The sequence below is a fragment of the Dermacentor albipictus genome, chromosome 5 (assembly GCF_038994185.2).
Source record: "Dermacentor albipictus isolate Rhodes 1998 colony chromosome 5, USDA_Dalb.pri_finalv2, whole genome shotgun sequence".
Lineage (NCBI taxonomy): Eukaryota > Metazoa > Arthropoda > Arachnida > Ixodida > Ixodidae > Dermacentor > Dermacentor albipictus.
In genome coordinates, this window is record NC_091825.1 from 155,869,998 (window position 1) to 155,889,716 (window position 19,719).

The 19,719-nt window shown below is 45.5% G+C and overlaps 1 protein-coding gene and 1 long non-coding RNA gene across 3 annotated transcripts in view; one reads left to right on the top strand and one right to left on the bottom strand.

Moving 5' to 3' along the window:
- The window catches only part of LOC135902309 (uncharacterized), a 68,912-nt gene that overhangs the window by 31,257 nt on the left and 17,936 nt on the right, over positions 1-19,719 (bottom strand). The gene's annotated exons all lie outside the window — the stretch shown is intronic.
- LOC135902307 (uncharacterized) overlaps positions 1-19,719 on the top strand; it is a 57,296-nt gene that overhangs the window by 6,817 nt on the left and 30,760 nt on the right. For both annotated transcript variants that reach the window (XM_065432277.1, XM_065432278.1), the window contains exons 6-11: positions 13,622-13,688; positions 13,749-13,841; positions 13,929-13,954; positions 14,900-14,950; positions 17,747-17,810; positions 17,912-17,988. In XM_065432277.1, coding sequence (XP_065288349.1) covers positions 13,622-13,688; positions 13,749-13,841; positions 13,929-13,954; positions 14,900-14,950; positions 17,747-17,810; positions 17,912-17,988 — 378 coding nt within the window. The remainder of the gene's footprint in view (positions 1-13,621; positions 13,689-13,748; positions 13,842-13,928; positions 13,955-14,899; positions 14,951-17,746; positions 17,811-17,911; positions 17,989-19,719) is intronic.

The window sequence follows — 19,719 nt, forward strand, 5'->3', positions numbered from 1 at the left end:
GACAAGGGAAGCGCAGTCGAGGACGGCCGAAAACTAGGCGAGGTGCTGAAATTAGGAAATTTTCAGGCGCAAGTTGTAATCAGTTGGCGCAGGACAGGGATAATTGTAGATAGCAGGCAGAGGATTTCGTCGTCCAAGGGACATCAATATATGGTGATGATGATGATGATCTCAAAACTGATGTCATCCTGAAAAATCATTCAAAGTGGATTCGCCTTGCAAACTGACCGGTTACAAGTGCAATATGTACGGCAACGTAATAAGTAAGTTAATCAGTGAATGTTTGTTAACTAGTTAATTGTGGGTTTGTTTCTTGTGTGCGCAATGTCCGCCTCTGAATACTGCAGCTCAAGGGCTAGAATTAAGCTGTTAGCCACAGGCGATCTCTCAAAATTCTTTAAAGCCTAAAAATGATCGCCCTTGGACGTACAGACGTTTAGATGAGATTAATTATCTGATTACGCAGAACAAACATGAGATCACTAGCTGTCACTCGTGTCTCGAAATGCCGTGCAGTATATAAACATGGAGTAAGGAAATTAATAATGAGCAAGCATTGCGCAACGCAGCCAGACTTGGCAATGGCCAACTCTCCGTGAGGCCATTGCCTTCGCTGTCTTTCTCGAAAAGTTGGCCCAACGCGTGACCTAGGTCACGCGTTGGGCCAACGCGAAGTCCTATAGAGCTCTATAGGACTTCGCGTATTTTCCTAGAATGTTTTGTTCCTGATATTTATAATGGACGCGCAATTTGTTGGGCTGCGCTATAGTGCCTTCATACCTTGCTGATGAAGCAGTGCACTGACACGAACACGGCGAAGACACAGAGGAATACAGAACACCCGCAGCGAGTGTCGTGTATTCTTGTGTGCCTTCGCCGTGTACTTGTCAATGCGCTGCTTCATCAGCAAGGTATGATGATTAACCACCAACTAGCCCAACGTTCCACATTACTGAGCTATAGTGCCTATAGAGGCGCTGCCGTGGCTCTGCCTGCAAGGCGGCAGCTCTAAAAAAAATCTGCCTATAGCATGCTCCAGCTGACGCAACGATCACTTGCTGGGCCAACTGATTTGGCTTCGCTCATGCTTCGCGGTGCTCCCATCCCAGTCTTTCCTTCCTCGATGCATGTGAGCCTGTTTTCCGAGCCTTCGATTAGATCAGCAGCGTGAGCGATGCTGTGAAGGGCAAAGATTTCTTCGCACTTTATGGCCAGGGGAGAGCGCGACTGGTGTTGAGATAGCGCTGACAAGTTTATAATGACGACTACGGCCGTAGTTGTCATTGGCGTTACGGAATGCGTCGACGAACCAACACAGCAAGGCCATTTTCACGCTGTTGACTATTATCGCAGCGAAGCATGCTGCGCCAACGTGTCTCCGCGCTCCCGAAAAATGATTGCCCTTACGGTATACCTGTAGCGTACCGGTACATAAAGTTTCATACATTAATGACTAGAAGAAACTCTGGCGCTAGTTCCTACTGGAGCTGCAATGGAAGTGGTCGGGACAGCATGGAAGTTATGGGAAGTACATGGATTCGCCTAAACTTCATCCTTTTGGCTTCAAACGGCTTCGTGACTTTGTAAACTCGTCATTTTTAGCAATGTACTGCGTAATAAATTATTAAATAAACATTATTAACCGGCGGTAGGTATATGTCTGACGGTAGGATTCGAACACAGAACTTCTAGCACAGACTCCCGATAGTAAAACCATTACGCCATGGGCGCATGCATCGCCAAGCGAAATATAACGCCTTTATGAATTTATCGCGAGCAAGTCAGTGCTTAGAGACGCTTGGCGCGTTTCGATTTGGCCACCTCGAGCAGCTGAGCCGTTACAATCAGTAGCGGTTGTGCGTGTTGGCAGCATCTTCTGCGCTTAGAAAAGTATATAATTCCCTGAAATTTACGACAATGAAGGCATATAAAGCGTAATAAGGTCACAAGAACATCTGAATCCACAAGCACGAAGATCAGACAAATCCCTGTACTTCGCATCATTCCCATGGTGGCTCAACAATTGTTCCCTCTAGTATATTGTCGGAAACTCTTATGTACGGGTACACACGCAAATAGGAATGGCTAAAGGAAAAGAATTTATACCTGCTTTATTTAGTCAGACGAGACAAGGCAAAAAAAAACAAAAGTAATTATGCTATTCTAACAGCTGCATATCTTTTACTGAAAACCAAACGCAGAAGTACGACACCTGGTGAAAACACTACTACGAAAACCAAGTTGCAAGGATAAAATCAGGAACACGTGGTGAAATATTTAAAGTGACAGCGGCATAAAGGCATATCCTACAAAACTTGCGACAGCTGATTGTCCAGCGAACGCAAGCAGGAACAGCTTAGATATAGAACTTAATTCATCGATAGCCACTGATAATTCGCTGATAGATCTGTCTTCTAGTCTCTTAATTTCGAAAGCTCCTATCACTATTTTTGCAAGTGCTATGTTGCGACAGAATGGCCATGTCAGCTAATATGGGCTGCGACAATGTGTTGCCCGATGGGATCTTGAAATGAAACATGTGCAGGGTACTGACACAACTGCAGCAGCGCGTTGGCACAACGAGCAATCTGGTTAACATGTGACATTCGTTAACAGGTGCATGTGAGCTGCACATCGGCACAACACAAACGAAATGAAGAAGCTATGGCTCAGTACCAACTCCGGTTTCTCCATTCAAGTACCCTCCAAAGCGCAGAAATTCTTTTGTGTGTCAACCCCTAGGCCGATTTGATTGGAGTTTGTTGCATTCGTGAGATAAAGTTAAGTGGTAGCAACTTCTTCAGCAAGCAGAACTTGAATTTAGTACCGCCATGCTGTATGCCAAGATTTCCGAAAATCAGTAAGCTTTAAAATATAGAACTCGGTTTACATATTCATAATTCTGAGCTAAAAAGCAGATGTCGTAGCTCTGTAAACTGCATCAGCTATAGCATCTAACAAACGTGATATATGAATTTACAGCGCAAGTGAAACTGTTGCTATGTTGAGGAAAATTTAGGAATAGTCCTGCTCAGAAATTAATAATATATTTGAGAACGGTGTATGACATATTAGTTTTGCGGACTTTAAATATATAATTAGAGGCAGTTTGCAGTATTTATTTATTTATTTATTTATTTATTTATTTATTTATTTATTTTACCCCACAGGCTCGGAGGAGCATTGGGTAGGGGGTTACAGAGAAATGACAATAATAAAAGCAAAAAAGAAATTGCATAGTAGGAGAAGCAAATAAATTTGTACATTGGAAGCAGAAAAGGAACACTGGTAAAGAGTGAAAAAAAAATGCGAAGTCAAGGCATCACAATACAATACAAAGTCGTAAAACCATACAAAAACGACTACAACACAAACTGGTAAAGCATAATCAAGAGAATATGTGAAGTTGCAATTGTTCACGAAATTTGGCAGGATATTTTAATGAAACAATATCATGTGGAAGGCTATTCTATAGTTGGATGGCGCGCAGCTATGCCGTCTTATTGAATGATTATGGGCGGCCCAAAATGCGCCTGAAACTGAGATGATTTTGAAATCGAGTAGATGTGAGAGAAGGAATCTCAAGCGAAAAACGGCTGCACCACGAGTTATAGTAGTATTTATGAAAAAGTCATAGAAGGGCAACAGAGCAACAGGAATCCAAGTCATGAAGGAGGACATCGCGTTTAATTTGGGCAATACTAGACCAACGACTGCGATTAGAAGTTATAAAGCGGCCAACACGATTTTGGACGTATTTCAATTTGTCTATTAAGTGCCGAGGATGAGGAGACCAGATCAATGAAGCACATTCCAGTTGAGGGCGTCGAAAAGCTTGGTAGGCCTGTTGATGGATGGTAGATGAGGAATGGGGTAGATGACGACGTGAATACTCTAAAGTTCTGTTAGCTTTAGTGCATATATTCTCAATGTTAGACCTCTAGGCAAGAACAGTACAAAATTAAAACCAAGATATTTGTAAGTAAAGCCACAGCCGAACAGATTTTGTAAGGAAACTTAAGAGCTGATTTCATACGAGTAAAGGAAAGTACGTAGCACTTAGATGCGTTAAGTGACATTTGACAACGGTCGCACCACTGATTAACTAGATGAGGGTCATTTCGTAAAGTTAGATGGTCATCATGACAGTTATTCGTTCTGTAGAATACGAACTCATTCGCGAAAAGACATATGCAGCAGGAAATGTTGCTGGGCAAATCACTGATAAAAATTAGGAAAAGAGCAGGGCCTAAAACAGTACGCTGTAGGGCAACTGACGTTACAACAGATGTGGAGGAGCTAAAGTTATTCACAGATATGAACTGCTGCCGATTACATAAGAAATTGTGAAGCCAGGATACTTCTAATGAGGCAATCCTAAGAGCAGGTAATGTAGCTATTAGGTGACAATGAGCAACTCTGTCAAAGGCTTTTGCATAGTCAAGAAAGAGACAGCCAATAGTTTTGCTATTATTCATGCCATAATGTATATCTGACGTCAATTCCAGTAGTTGAGTGTCACAAGATAACGCATTAGAGAAACCACGTTGATTTTGAAAGAATAATTTATTAGATTCCAGATGGTCGGATATATGGAAGGTGATGATGTGCTCGAGAAAATTACAGCAAATGCATGTTAGCAAAATGGGGTGGTAGTTATAAGGTGAGTGTCTGTTTTATTTTTAAATATCGGAATAACTTTGGCTATGTTTCAGTCAGCAGGAAGAAGACTAGTTGATAAAGACTGTTGAAAAATGTGATATAAGATCGGATTGGTCATAACTGACGTGTTATTTAGAATTTTAGAATATTGTCAATGCCACACGGTGTGGACACCTTCAACTTGCGTATTAGTTTTCAAGTGCCTTCAACACTAATATTTATAGGGTACACAAAACGATAGTCAAGGTCAAAGACATAGAGAACGGAGGAGCAGCCTTCATCATTGAAAACAGAGCAAAAAAACGACTTGAAAGTTGAAGCATACTCAGATGCATAGACATGAACATGGTCAGCGTTATGTAATCTGACAGTGTTATTGCCTGGATCAGGAGAAATAGCTCGCCAATACTTTCTGCGGTTAGTGTGTAAAAATCAGGACAGATCGGGAGAAAAATATTTCTTTGTCGCTTCAGATATTGCATGGCAGGATTATTTTAAACAATATTTATAATCAGACCATGACGAGAGACACGATAGCTTTTAGCAGAAGCGTATAACCTCTTCTTCTTAATTTTTGATTGATCTAAGCGATTTATTAAACTATGGGTTATGTTTGTCATCAGATATTGGGACTAGTGGCACATATTTATTTAATAGAAGGGACCTAATATTTCTAAATGAATTGCAATTTACTTCAACAGACCTGTTCGTGAATAATTGTTGAAATTGTTAAATTGTTGTTGAATTGTTGAAAATTTGTACGTTTTATAACTTTACTGTTTACTATGCCCCCCTTACTTTAGGCCCTGTCATAGGGCCTGTAAGGTTCTTTTGAATGAATGAATAAATAAATAAATAAATAAATAAATAAATAAATAAATAAATAAATAAATAAATAAATAAATAAATAAAAATTAATAAATAAATAATCGAGGAAACGTTTTCTGAAAGAAAACCTCAATTTCAATGTTGATTTGTTCGAAATTTACTTCCTACAATCCCTGATCACCTTACATTCATCAGCAGTAAATTTCAGCGGCATATCAAGTAGGTTATGGTAACTAAAGCCATCAAGCTGTACGACAGGGCTTATGCTATATGGCTCTGTTGTGAAAATAAGATCTAAAATATTAGCGCCGCGAGTAGGCTCAGAGACAATCTGGGTAAGATATCTTTATGTGGTTGGCGAGTTGTAGTTGTCACCTTGTCAGTTGACTTTGTTTTTTTAGAAATTTTATAGAAATGTGTACTGAAAAACTAAGATCCACGTGCTACAAGTACTAGCATTTGACTAAGCTTTCTAAATGAAATAGTGCACTTGCAAGAGTACTTATAGTACAAAATACAAAAGGACTTATACTTTTAAATGGAACCAATGCAGCGATTTTGATAAGCGTTGACATCAAAATCGCTGCATTGGTTACCCATGAAAACAATTTAATCGTTCTTATTTAGATTAAAGCTTCTGGCTTAATGCTTCTTATGAAGTCTATCATTTGTTTCACAATCATACTTTTTTACTACCGCATTCGCAGAACCTAAAGCACCAATGAATCTCTGAACTCACCCACATATGATTCATTTTACAAAGGCAGAGAAACACACACAGGACAAAGAGCTGATCTCATTTTAAATAGTAGCTAGTGCGTACTATGTTTGTGCAGGAAGTTGTTTTTTAAACGAGCAATAAGAGCACAACAAAGATCCCTTTCCATACGTCTTATGCTTGGTGACTACGCCAGTTATATGGTTTAGCGACCATGGTGTTTTGTGTACGTTGTTTAAATAACGATCGTACGTGCAGTTCGTCAGTGCCAGCGAATGTTTGTCGGAACGTGCACCTAAAAAACCTAAGCGCAAATGTTTTAGCAGAGAAATGAGTCGTAGAATAAAGAGGCAAGAGAATTTCGTGCAAATTCAGCGCGGCAACTGAGTTTGTTGTAGGTTCAACATTCTTAAATTTTCTTGATGCAGTTGGAGAAATATATATATATATGATAATGCCTGGCTTAGTGACTCAGGGGACCTATTGCAATGCATGGTCACTGCCCTGGCGAGGCAAAGCAGAAGGGTGGGTCTCAAAATTAATCTGCAGAAAACTAAAGTAATGTTTAACAGTCTCGGAAGAGAACAGCCGTTTACAATAGGCAGCGAAGCACGATAAGTGGTAAGGGAATACATCTATTTTGGGCAGGTATTGATCGCGGCTCCGGATCATGAGACTGAAACAATCAGAAGAATAAGAATGGGCTGGGGTGCAGTTGGCAGGCATTCTCAGATCATAAACAGCAGGTTGCCATTATCCCTCAAGAGAAAAGTGTATAACAGCTGTGTCTTAGCAGTACTCATGTACGGGGCAGAAACCTAGAGGCTTACGAAAGGGGTTCTACTTAAATTGAGGACGTCGCAACGAGCTATGGAAACAAGAATGATGGGTGTAACGTTAAGGGGGGATAAGAAGAGAGCCGATTGGGTGAGGGAACAAACGCGAGTTAATGACATCTTAGTTGAAATCAAGAAAAAAAAATGGGCATGGGCAGGCCATGTAAGGAGGAGGGAAGATAACCGATGGTTATTAAGGGTTACGGACCGGATTCCAAGGGAAGGGAAGCGTAGCAAGGGGCGGCAGAAAGTTAGGTGGGCGGATTAAGAAGTTTGCAGGGACAACATGGCCACAATTAGCACATGACAGGGGTAGTTGAAGTATGGAAGAGGCATTTGCCCTGTAGTGGGCGTAACCAGGCTGATGATTTGTATATAATGATATATAATATAATTCTATCATATATATAATATATATATATATATATATATATATATATATATATATATAATTCTATATATATATATATATATATATATATATATATATATATATATATATATATAGTGATACTCGGCAGAAACATATTTAAACAACGCGCATAGGTTGGTGCGCCCCCTCAAGAGGATAGCGGCGTATTAGCGGAAAAGACGACGAAATAATGGCACGTGTTTTCGCCGCACGCAGTCGCATGGTAGGTGGCCGTTGTCGGCGTCTGCAAGGAGAAGAGGTAAAGCGACGCTCGAGAGAGAAGAAGAAGAAGGCATTCTTTATCTCCTGTTTAGAGCGCAGCAGTGTTTTTATTTACCCCCAAGGCACAAGTTAGCCCACAATAAATGGTTGTGTCTGGACTCCCTTATCTGTTCGTTGCAATATATATATATATATCGTAAAGGGGGTTTATTCGGCTCGTAGAGCAGCAGTGACAAACTCAGCACCAGCAGGTAGGGCGCAGCCAGCGAACGAACTGGGTACGTGCCACGCGATGGCAACGGGGCTTTTCAGCCTGCCGATCTTCTTCGTCACAATCACCCCCGGAATTGAAGAGCAGCCATCCTGGCGACCTAGGAAGAGGTGGGCTGATCATAATACTGCGTCAGCCGGTCAATGTGCACAGTCTCTCGCCCCCGACAACGCAGATCGGGAGATGGCGATAAGGGTTCGACCACATAGTTCACTGGTGATGTTTGTGCAACCACGCGGTAGGGCCTGTGGTACTTCGGGAGGAGCTTAGACGAAAGGCCAGGAGCAGCAACAGGTGGGAGCCAAAGCCACACGAGTGAGTCGAGGGGGAGGGGGTGAGGGGGAGGATTGAGGTCATGGCGTTCTTTTTGGCGGCACTGTTGAGCAGACGTCAACGAACGGGCCAGTTGGCGGCATTTCTCGGCGTGCTGAGCAACCGTAGCAACAGGTGAGCATTCAGCAGGGTCCGGCCGGTACGGGAGAACCGTATCAATGGTGCTGGAGGGATGGCGGCCGTAAAGCAGAAAAAATGGTGAGAATCCGGTAGTGGCTTGAGAGGCAGTGTTATATGCGTAAGTGACGAACGGAAGTACAAGGTCCCAGTTGGAGTGGTCAGATGCAACATACATTGATAGCATGTCACCAAGAGTTCTGTTGAATCGTTCTGTTAAGCCATTGGTCTGTGGATGATAAGCAGTAGTAGTGCGGTGAATAATTTGGCATTCAAATGGGAGTGACTGCAGGACATCTGAGAGGAATACGCGGCCCCGATCGCTCAACAGTTCACGAGGTGCGCCATGGCGGAGAACGAAGTTGTTTAGAATGAACGAGGCGATGTCTTTTGCTGATGCGGCAGGCAAAGCGGCGGTTTCAGCATACCGTGACAAATGATCTACGGCGACAACAATCCATTGGTTGCCAGCGCCAGTAGAATGAAGAGGCCCATATATATCAATGCCGATACGGTCAAATGGCTGAGCTGGGCAGGGAAGTGGTTGGAGAGGTGCGGTGGAGAGATGCAGAACACATTTGCGTCGCAGGCAGGCAATGCAGAAGCGTACGTATTTGTGGACGAAGGTGTACATCCCTCGCCAATACTATTGTAGGCGAAGCCGTGTGTAAGTTTTTGACACTTCGCCGTGACCACACTGCGGGTCAGAATGAAAAGCGGAGCAGAACTCTTGTCGTAGGTGGCGAGGCACAACTAAGAGGATTTGCGGCCGTCATTGTGGTAGTTGCGGCGGTATAAAAGTCCGTCCCGGATTGTGAAGTGCTGCGCCTGTCGGCGTAGCGCTCGAGGTGCCGAAGTTGCCGGAGGATTTGACAAAAAGTCGAACATCATGACGATCCATGGATCTTTTTGTTACTCCGATGCCATGTCCAGGATGTCAAGTGGTGAGATGTCATGTCTGTCGGTAAAAGTGCTGCTGTCTGAAGTAACTGGGGAGCGCGAGAAGGCATCGGCGTCGGCGTGTTTGCGTCCAGAGCGATAGACGACACGGATATCATATTCCTGGATTCGGAGGGCCCACCGAGCGAGGTGGCCCAATGGGTCTTTTAGGTTGGACAACCAGCAAAGAGCGTGATGATCGGTCACCACGTCAAAGCTTCGACCGTAGAGATATGGACGAAATTTCTGAAGAGCCCATACGATAGCCAGGCACTCTTTTTCTGTTACTGAGTAATTGGCCTCAGGTTTCGTGAGGGCACGACTGGCATAGGCGACTACGTTTCCGGCATTGGTGTTCTTGCGTTGTGCGAGCACGGCACCAAGGCCGACACCACTGGCGTCAGTGTGAAGTTCTGTAGGTGCGCTGGGATCAAAATGACGCAAAATTTGCGGAGACGTGAGTAGGTGACGAAGAGTCGTAAAGGCATCATCAGAGGCTTCCCACCAAGCAGAAAGTTCATTGTCGCCCTGGAGAAGTTGGTTTAGTGGTGCGATCACAGTAGCGAAATTGCGAACGAAACGTCGAAAATAAGAGCATAGGCCAATAAAGCTGCGTAGTGCTTTGGAAATTCGGATACGACACGAAGTTTAGCAGGATCAGGAAGAATGCCTTCTTTGGAGACAACGTGGCCTAATATAGTCAGTTTTCGAGCTGCAAATCGGCACTTCTTTAAGTTAATCTGGAGACCAGCATTCCGGAGACAGGTCAAAACTTGATATAAACGCCGAAGAAGGGTCGGAAAATCACGAGAAAAGACGACAACGTCGTCGAGGCAGCAGAGGCAAGTATGCCACTTCAGGCCGCGTAGGATGCCGTCCATCATGCGTTCGAAGGTGGCGGGCGCATTGCACAGACCGAACGTCATTACAGTGAATTCATGCAGGCCGTCTGGTGTTACAAACGCGGGTTTCGAGCAGTCAGCGTCAGCCATGGGCACCTGCCAGTAGCCAGAGCGGAGATCTAAGGAGGAAAAAAACTCCGCACCTTGCAAAAAGTCAAGGGCGTCGTCGATACGTGTACGCATCCTTTCAGGTAATTTTGTTAAGCCTTCGATAATCCACGCAAAATCGTATGGTGCCGTCTTTCTTTTTAACTAGGACGACTGGTGATGCCCAAGGACTACTAGAAGGCTGGATGACACGGCGATTGAGCATTTCGTTCACCTGGTCATTGATAACGCGTCTTTCAGTCGCCGATACTCGGTAGGGACGCTGTCGAATTGGTGCATAGCTCCCAGTGTCGATAGTGTGCGAAACAGTCGTTGTGCGGCCGAGTGATGTTGCTTGGCAGTCAAAAGACGAAGAGAAGCCTTGGAGCAAGCGAAGAAGTTCGTCGCGCTGCGTCGTCGTAAGGTCACTGGCAATAGCTGGCGTAAAAGAACGTGGCAGTGACTGAGGAGGCGATGCCTCGAGAGCAGCAAGATAAGTGGAGTCGTCCATCGTGTCAAATATTGAAGATGAGGTCAGTGGCTCTGCTCTGCCAAGGCTTTCACGGCGGCGTAAAGTAATTGGTTCAGCCGATGGGTTGGAGACGCACATGAAAGAGGCGCCAGCTTTGAACTCGAGGACGGCGAACGGCAGTGGTAGTGAACGGCGGCGAACTAAGAGTTCAGACGGAGCGAAGAGTACTGTGCCGTCGTCTACAGATTCGCAAGAGATACTGACAAGAGTGGAAGACCAGGCAGGTATAACGGTGTGGTCTGAAACAGCGATTTTGCGACAATGGTCCTTATGGTCAGTGATAATATCGGTCGAAAACTGAAACAGCTCGATTTCAACGCGGGCGCAGTCAATGATCGCATGATGTGTGGAGAGAAATTCCCAACCTAATATGACGTCGTGTGAACATGATGGCAACACGATGAATTCTATGATATAGAGGACCGACCTCCTGAATTACGACACCAGCAGTGCAGGCGCCGGATGGCTCGACGTGCTGCGCGTTGGCAGTTCGAAGAGACATTCCAGAAAGTGGCGTCGTCACTTTTCCGATCTTGCGGCAAACGCGGGCATCTATCGCTGAAAGTGCAGCGCCGGTGTCGACAAGTGCTAGCGTCAATGTTCCTTTGATTGCGACTTCAATAACATGCTTCGGAGAAGTGTGAGGCCGTATACATTTCGCTGGCACCACAGTTCTCGCCTCCTGAACTGCGATATTTGGTTTTCCTGGCGCAAAGGGCTCCCCTGCCGGTGCATGGGGGAAAGCGAGCGGCGGCGAGGAGAAGGTGAACGGCGAGCGGCGGAGAACGCGGTGTCGACGGCAGAAGGAGATTCAAAGGCGTCCGAATAGTTGCGGCGTTGTTGAAAACGTGGCGCATACGGACGCACATTGTTCGGGAAATTCGGTGGAAGCAGGCGACAGTGACGTGCCACGTGTCGAGCACGGCCACAATAAAAACAAATCGGACGGTTGTCTTCCGTGCGCCAATGGTCTTGAGGTCGTGCATAGTCCACCGGTGGACGGACTGGCAGGGATACGGGTGGGCGCAAAGGTGGGCGAAGGGGGCCGTAGGTCTGTGGCGCAGGCCTCATCGCGACTTCGGCGTACGTCAGGGGAGCGGCCGTCGGGGCCTGTTGAAGAGAAGGCGAAATGTGGTCGGCTACCTGCTCCTTGATGATAGATTGGAGAGCGGGCGCCAACGGAGTACTCGGCTGGCCGTATGCAAGTGAAATCAAGGAAAGCTGACGAGCCACCTCTTCACGGACGAACTCCCTGATCTGTAGCAGCAACGAAGTGTTATCCGGGACAGCAGCCAAGCTCGACATTGAAGTGGCCTGAGGTGTAGATTGGCGGGTGGCTACGCGTTGTTTGCGCAGTTCGTCAAAGCTTTGACACAGACTGACGGGTTCAGAGACTGTCGAGGGATTTTTCGCCAACAGCATCTGGAAGGCATCGTCTTCAATGCCTTTTAAGATATGGCGGATCTTCTCGGCATCAGGCATTGCGACGTCAACGCGATTGCAGAGGTCGACAACATCTTCTATATAGCTCGTAAATGTCTCCCCGCACTGTTGCGCAGGGCCACGCAAAGGTTGCTCGGCGCGAAGCTTGCGAACTGCGGGGCGCCCGAATACCTCTGTCACGTTAGTCTTGAAGGCCGTCCACGTCGTCAGATCACGTTCGTGGTTGCGGTGCCACACGCTGGCGACACCGCTCAAATAAAACGACACGTAATTAAGTTTTTATGCGAAGCATATTACTAGAGCTCAACCCAGCTCCTCAGGCGCGGCGGTGTCGCCTTCAATAACACGTGACACCGTGACGTCACGACAGAGGAGAAACGGGGCTCCAACTCGCGCCTTCGCTCGCGGCGTCGCCTTCAAGGTTGACCACGTGAGACCGTGACGTCACGACAGAGGAGAAACGGGGCTCCAACTCGCGCCGTCGCTCGCGGCGTCGCGGCGGCATATAAGCAGTTGCGCTTCCCTCTGCTAGACACTCACGAGGTGAGATGCCTCCTGGAGACAGAGCTGCTCGTTGGAATGAGAAGCGAAGGTTGCGGCGTGCTACAGAGACTGTTTCTAGGTGGCTTTGCTACGGCGCAGCGACTACGCGCCCCGCATCGGACGCGGCGAGCGTCGAGCAACGCAGCGTTCGGCGCGACACCGAAATGTGCGCCTGAGCAAGCGCCGCACGCCTGAGCCGACGCCGACGACACCGGCTTTTCTGCGACACGAGCTCCTTAACGCTGTCGCGTTAAAATAAAGGCTAGTATGCTTCGCATCCTGGGCTTAACCTTAGCTAAGCCACAGCCAGTTTTTTGGTGCTGCCCAGTGGTTGTGGATGCTCACCCGGTCGTAGTCAGCGAGCCAGTCTTCGAAGTCATGGTCTTCTGTACCACTGAAGATGGGTGGGTCGCGTTGCCGCAACGGGCCGGGGCAGACCACGGTGGTCACCAGGGCAGCGGGTTGTGGTTGTGGTGGTCCTTCTTCCGGCATTATGAAGACGGGCTGCAGTGTCCGATTACGAAGTTCCAGAATATATATATATATATATATATGTATGTATATATATATATATATATATATATATATATATATATATATATATATATATATATATATATATATATATATATATATATCTTCAACGCTATGCAACGAAATTCCATGTCTTTCCATATTTTCATTTATTAGTGGCACAACGACAGTTTCCCTTATACTTAACGCTCTGTAGTGTGTTCATTTTAATGGCATGTTTGTTTATTTTTTCATCTCAACAGGCTGCAAAGACAACCTTCGATCGGATGTCCATGCAGCTCGAGAGATTCCGCCGCCTGTTTTCCAAGGGTGAGGAAAATAATCGCAATACTCTTTTACATTCACAATAGCCCACAATATTGCTCGCAGTATTCGGAGGCCTGGCATCACGTGCCATAGCGTTTAAAGTGCGTGAGGAGCTGGACGCCCCAAGTATATTCGGCGAGAATGTGTACAATAACAGTAAGGAGAAATTTTGTATTCCGCTACTGCATCTGCGGGACCTCTTTGCTTCAGTCTACAACCTGTTTTCTTATCTTCATCGCTCAGCTTTTGAATTTCTGATCAGCGGCATCGTAAGTAAACGCCTTTGGCTACGTTAATTTTTGAGAATGCAATCCCCTTGCTCAAATAATGTGGTGCAGGCAGTTTGCAAATAGTTCTCAGATATTTGCGTTTAGGGCCTATTAGAGCACTGATTGCATACCGCGAGGGTGGCAACTACTAGTTATAATTACACGTCTTGTTACGGGACCATTTATTATTTGGTTCTCCAATCTCCAATTCGCATTGCAAGCAAAGGGCAAACTAATAAATCTGCCTTGTATTGAGATTATGCATCAAGTCAAGGTATATGCATCATACACCAAGGTAGAGTGTTGCGCTATAGTTGGTGCTCCAAAATATGTTTCCCAGCGCATAAACAAGAACGACCGAAGAGAACGCAGCGAGCGATGAACTTTTTCTGCCTAACCTGAGTGGTAGCTTTCTGTTTTCTTGGCGAAAAGTGTTTTTATAGCTGCGCTCTGGAAAATAAAGTACATTTGTAAGTTCAGCGCTCTGAGTCATTTTCTGTCGCCCTTCATCTGGGAAACATCGCTTAAGGGAACAGAAGGTTAAAAAATACTCCTGGTTCTCCTTACTGCAGTGTCCCTCACAGTCCATGTTTGCTGTTAGGTCCCCAAGCCAGATAATCAGTGTAAAAGTAATCTTCTAGCAGAAGGCAGCGCACTAAAGGCACAATCATATAGAAGGTTATGCTAAACTCGCACTGTTTATTCACCGCATGGGCCGCTAAGTATGTAAGGTATAAAAGAAGTAAAAGAGAAATGCGTGATAACAGGGTTATCACGATGCTGTTTACACGTGCCTGTCAAGAAAAGCTGTTTATTGTACAGGTTGATAGACGGATACAGCTCTATAAATCGATCTACGAAGCCACAAGTGAGGCTAGGGTAAAATGAAGTGTGAACCTCGCCATAAATGTTGGCATACATTCTTGGAAGAAAATTTACTTTCAGAATGACAACTTCACTAATCTTAGAAGAAAGATGGCTACCATAGAGTTGAAGGTAAGCATCACAGATATTTTTTCCACCCAATCTTACCTTTTTCTTTAGTACGGTTACAGCAGTGACTGATATAGCTTGTTTATGAATGAATGAATGAACTTTATTCCCCTTTTAAGAGAGGGGAGGGGCCGGGAAGGAGAGAGGGAGGTCTGAGTAGTCCAGTCCCAGCAGGCGTCCATCACCACATTATGTAGCTAGACGTCCGTCTACCAGTCGTGGTAGGCCTCCGCTACCTCATGGTCGGCAGCGGAGGTGTGCGGAGGTAGTCAATTTAGAAGTCAGGTTATCCTTTGATCCTTCGAAAGTTACCAGGATGGAGTCTGTAGAGCCCATTGATCGGGCAGCTAGGATGTTGACTGCTGGATGGGACTCTCGAAGGTTAGCCAACACGTTCCCCTCTACCAGGGAGGCCGGCAGCTTCCTGATACCCCTACACGAATTTTTGGGGTGTGCCACGTGCGTGGAGGCCTCTTAGCTCTTGCCCATGATGTTGAGGGTGGCGACCTTCAAATAGCGATCAGCCTTGTCCATGCAGGGACTGCTAATGATGATTGTGTTGTTAATCTCGTTGGCCGGAGTCGATCTAGTGATGCTGGAGCCATGCAGAGACCAGTGGACTTCATGACAATGTCGCGGAGAGAGACTGCATGCATGTTGGCACAGTTGACGCCACCATGTACGCGAAGAATTACCGTCTATTCAGTGGCTGGGAGTGGAGCAGGACGAGGTGGAAAGCGGCTTACTTGTGATGGAGTTTTGATGTTGCTGGGCGACGCTTCTTGCTGTGGGAGTTGATAAATTTCTTGCGCCAATCGAGGATCTCTTCCGGAGCCATGTCAACGCTGTCGACGACGCCGTCCCGACTCATGGCCACCGCAGCTGCTACCGCCGACGTACGCTGCCGGCGTTGCGAGGCAGGGGCGCTGGGGTTTGGATGTTTTGGAATAATCGGCGATGATCTGAAGATGACAGGTCCGATTTCCGCTGAAGAGGTGTCGTTCGACAGCGGGTCGCTTACAGCACCAGTGGTCCAAAAATCACAAGAGTCAAGGCAAAAATATGGACACAGTACACGAAAAAAAAAATTGGCTGAGGCTTAGCTTGGTTAAGCCTAGTCAGATGTGAAGCATATTGGTGGCTAAACTTGTTAAGTAACTTGTCGCCGAGCCGCATACTGAGCCCGTTGCTTGGCCAGACGTTTCCCGCTCTTCATCAGTCTCTGTAGCACGCCGCAACCTTCGCTTCTCATTCCAACGAGCAGCTCTGTCTCCAGGAGGCATTTCACCTCGTGAGTGCCTAGCAGAGGCAAGCGCAGCTGCTTCTATACCGCCGCGACGCCGCGAGCAACGGCGCGAGTTGGAGCCCCGTTTCTCCTCTGTCGTGACGTCATGGTGTCACGTGGTATTGAAGGCAACACCGCCGCGCCTGAGGAGCTGGGTTGAGCTCTAGTAATATGCTTCGCATAAAAAGGAAGCCGATGCATCATGGGACCACAGCGTTCCACAGCGACGAAGAAGTCTCTAGGTTGTTTAACATTCCCAGAATTTGTACAAGAAGAGGCTGAGCAAAGGGCAAAAAAATTGACTAGCTTCGTTACTAAGCTACTTGCCTGCTTCGGGCAGATGCATAGATGTTCTTCAAATGTTTAGGCAGCAGTACACTCTCAGAGCACTAAGAGGAAGCTTTAGCTTGGGAGCTCCTACCTATAAATACGTGGGAAGGGAGAAATTGCTTTTCTCGGCTCCCGCCACACCAGGTCTGACGAAATTTGTTAGATTAAAAAAATAGAATGTGGTAACTGCATGAAACAGGTCTGCTATATGAGCCACAAATATTTCTTTTACATGAAGTTTTCCAAACTACACTGTAGCTACCATATGTTATCAACTCTAGCTCAATAATATATAGAAATGTCACAGTTTTCTAAACTGTGCTATCATAACATCTAAAGCGTAAAACTTTTACTTGTTATACACCGCCCTCAAGTATATCACTGATTTCTCAGTAGGACTTCTGCAGAACCTTCGGAAGCATTGCAGCAATTTGAAGTAAGCTAATTTATATATCAAATTTGTGCTCTTGAGATGCTCTAACAGACGCACTTTAGAGAAATGCGATTTTCGATTTTAGTACAGAACAAATAAATTGTAAAGATTCTGCTTCTATTTCTATTTTAGGCATACCGATGAGGTGTATGAATGTATGAAAGTATGAGGTGCTGAATCGAAATTCTGGGCTCGTATTCACAAAAATTTGTTAGGCTAAAACCGTTGGTGCCAGCCAATAGTGACGTAGGAAATATTATTACGGAAGGTGATCACCCGTTGACAAACAACACTTACTAATGAAAAGCTTTGTGAATTCCGCCCCGGGTTCCTATACCGTCGCTACAACTTAACTTTCTAAACGCAGCAAATTTGATTTATATTGGTCAAGCGGTCAGCTCACAAGGACCTTTCCCTGTTTTGCGCGTAGTCGAATAGTAAAGTCCGAGTTATCCCCGAGCTAACGCTCACTCTCAAACTGAGTGACAAGAAATTCGTATACGATCGTCATTTCTGTAAAGCAGGGCGCTGCAGACTGGACTGCCTGATGGTACTTCTCTCTACATTGTGTAATTTTTCTGTTCGTAGTAATTCCGAATAAAATTCCAACCGATCAACTTGTAAAGATATCAGGCTGTTTTGGCTCGATACTTTCGGACTAGCATCTATTTTGCTCTTGATGGCAAACGCACTGCGTTTAAGCAGAACCCCCAAGTTCCGACAGGTTGCTGAGTTTCCACTTCTTTTGCAGACCAAAGAAACAAGTTCGAGTATTATGGAGGCTGTCATGTTCTCGACCCTGTTCCAGAGACACGGTGAGAGCTTGTACACAATACTCGCAGCAATATACCCTACTCCGTATAAACGAAATTAGCACTGGGCAATTACCAAAGTTGCACGCTTTTTTTTTTTTCAGCTATAGTTATCACTGTTGCCGACCTCATGCAGCAATTGCGAGGCCAGCTATTCGCCTTTAGCTACGAAGTTCGCCACGTAAGCATTGCGGTTGCGCACGCACCCATTTATGGGACCAAAAGACAAGAGCGATCACTGTAGCATGCAGCTCAGTGCAAATGATGCTAATCGCTGCACATTACATTGCCGTGAGTGTGAGCACATAAGCCCTCAAGCTGCCTGACCGATTCTCACGCAAAGGGCATCATGTAACCCCGATCCACTGGCGTGCAACGCACGCTGCGTGGTGAGATATCAGGTACCATTACGGGGATGGGATGTCCAGACGGTGTCATGGGTCACGCCAGAACATGACGAAAAATGCGGAATTTGAAAGTGCCACCAGCGCATTCGTACATTTGTGATTTATGTATTACATTATAAGGGTCAAAAGAATTATACATGCGAGAAATGGAATAAAAGAAATAGTCAATGATACATCTGAAAACAATTTACACAACGCAAGAGTTTAGTTAACAGTGACCACAACAGTTTAGTTAACAAAGCATGCACAAAACGACGACGCTCATCGATCGTTTCAGCGAATGCAGATTACATTTCCAGTCTGCAGCTGCCAGCATTAGAGGAGGAGGAGGAGGATGTCAGAGGAAAAGCAGGGAGTTCAATAAGACACGCGTCGTCTTTGCTACGCTATGCATGGAAAAGAGGAATGAAAAAAAAAAGAAAGAGGATGGAAGGAGAGTGACGGAAACATTAACCGTGCGAAATCACTGACAGAAAAAAGTGTCCTGCTGGACGGAATTTCGAAACTTGTAGTGATATTCAATGTATGGCAAAATATAAGAAAGGGACAATGTAAACTCGTCGCGAAGTAAGCTGCGGCGAAATGTTCGGTGGAAGATATATCAACCGACAAATATTCGGCAAGATATAAGTGACCACGGACTAAGGCTAAATTTGTTAGTCTTGCTAGTCTTGCTACGCTTGAACCATGCAAGACGAGTCAAAGGATTCTGAAACAGTTGCATAAGTCATTACGCCGCTCAACGTTTCATTCACATGACTAAAATAATTTTCGTTCAGGATGCGTTACAGTTCATCATCATCATCATCATCAGCAGCAGCAGCAGCAGCAGCAGCAGCAGTCCATTTTATGTCCACTGCAGGACGAAGGCCTCTCCCTGCGATCTCCAATTACCCCTGTCCTGCGCCAATTAATTCCAACTTGCACTAGCCAATTTCCTAACTGCATCACCCCACCTAGTTTTCTGCCTTACTCTTAGAATGCCGCGTGAGCGCAGAACTTGATACTTTACTTTTGTAAGGCAAGTGTGCCGAGAAGCCAGTGACTCGGATAGCTTAAACCTTTCAGGAAATTTTAGGATAACTTGACCTAATAGAAATTTTCCTTTTTCATTCGACTTATTTTCGGAAATAATTTATCAGAGCGGTTCTTTTCTTCATCGTACGTATTGTGCTCGCGTCACCTTATTCCGCTCTACGCAGCAGGCCACCAGTGACACACAGCCTACGTGGTGCAGTAGTATTACAGTGCTTAAAATTACTTGTATGCAGTATTAAATAAGTCATTGCGCGCTCTCTGATGGGTGTTTACAAGCTTTTGTCCCTCTTATTTAGGTATGAATGCTGTGGAAGGCACTTGAACCTAATCAGGACACTTGCGAAGCACTATTTGTTTTAAGTTGTCAATTTTATTTTAGTCAAACCTCATAGTACCATTTTCTTCATTAAATAACCTTTGCATGAAATCTGCAGAACACCTATTCGGCTGGCCAATATTGGAACTTT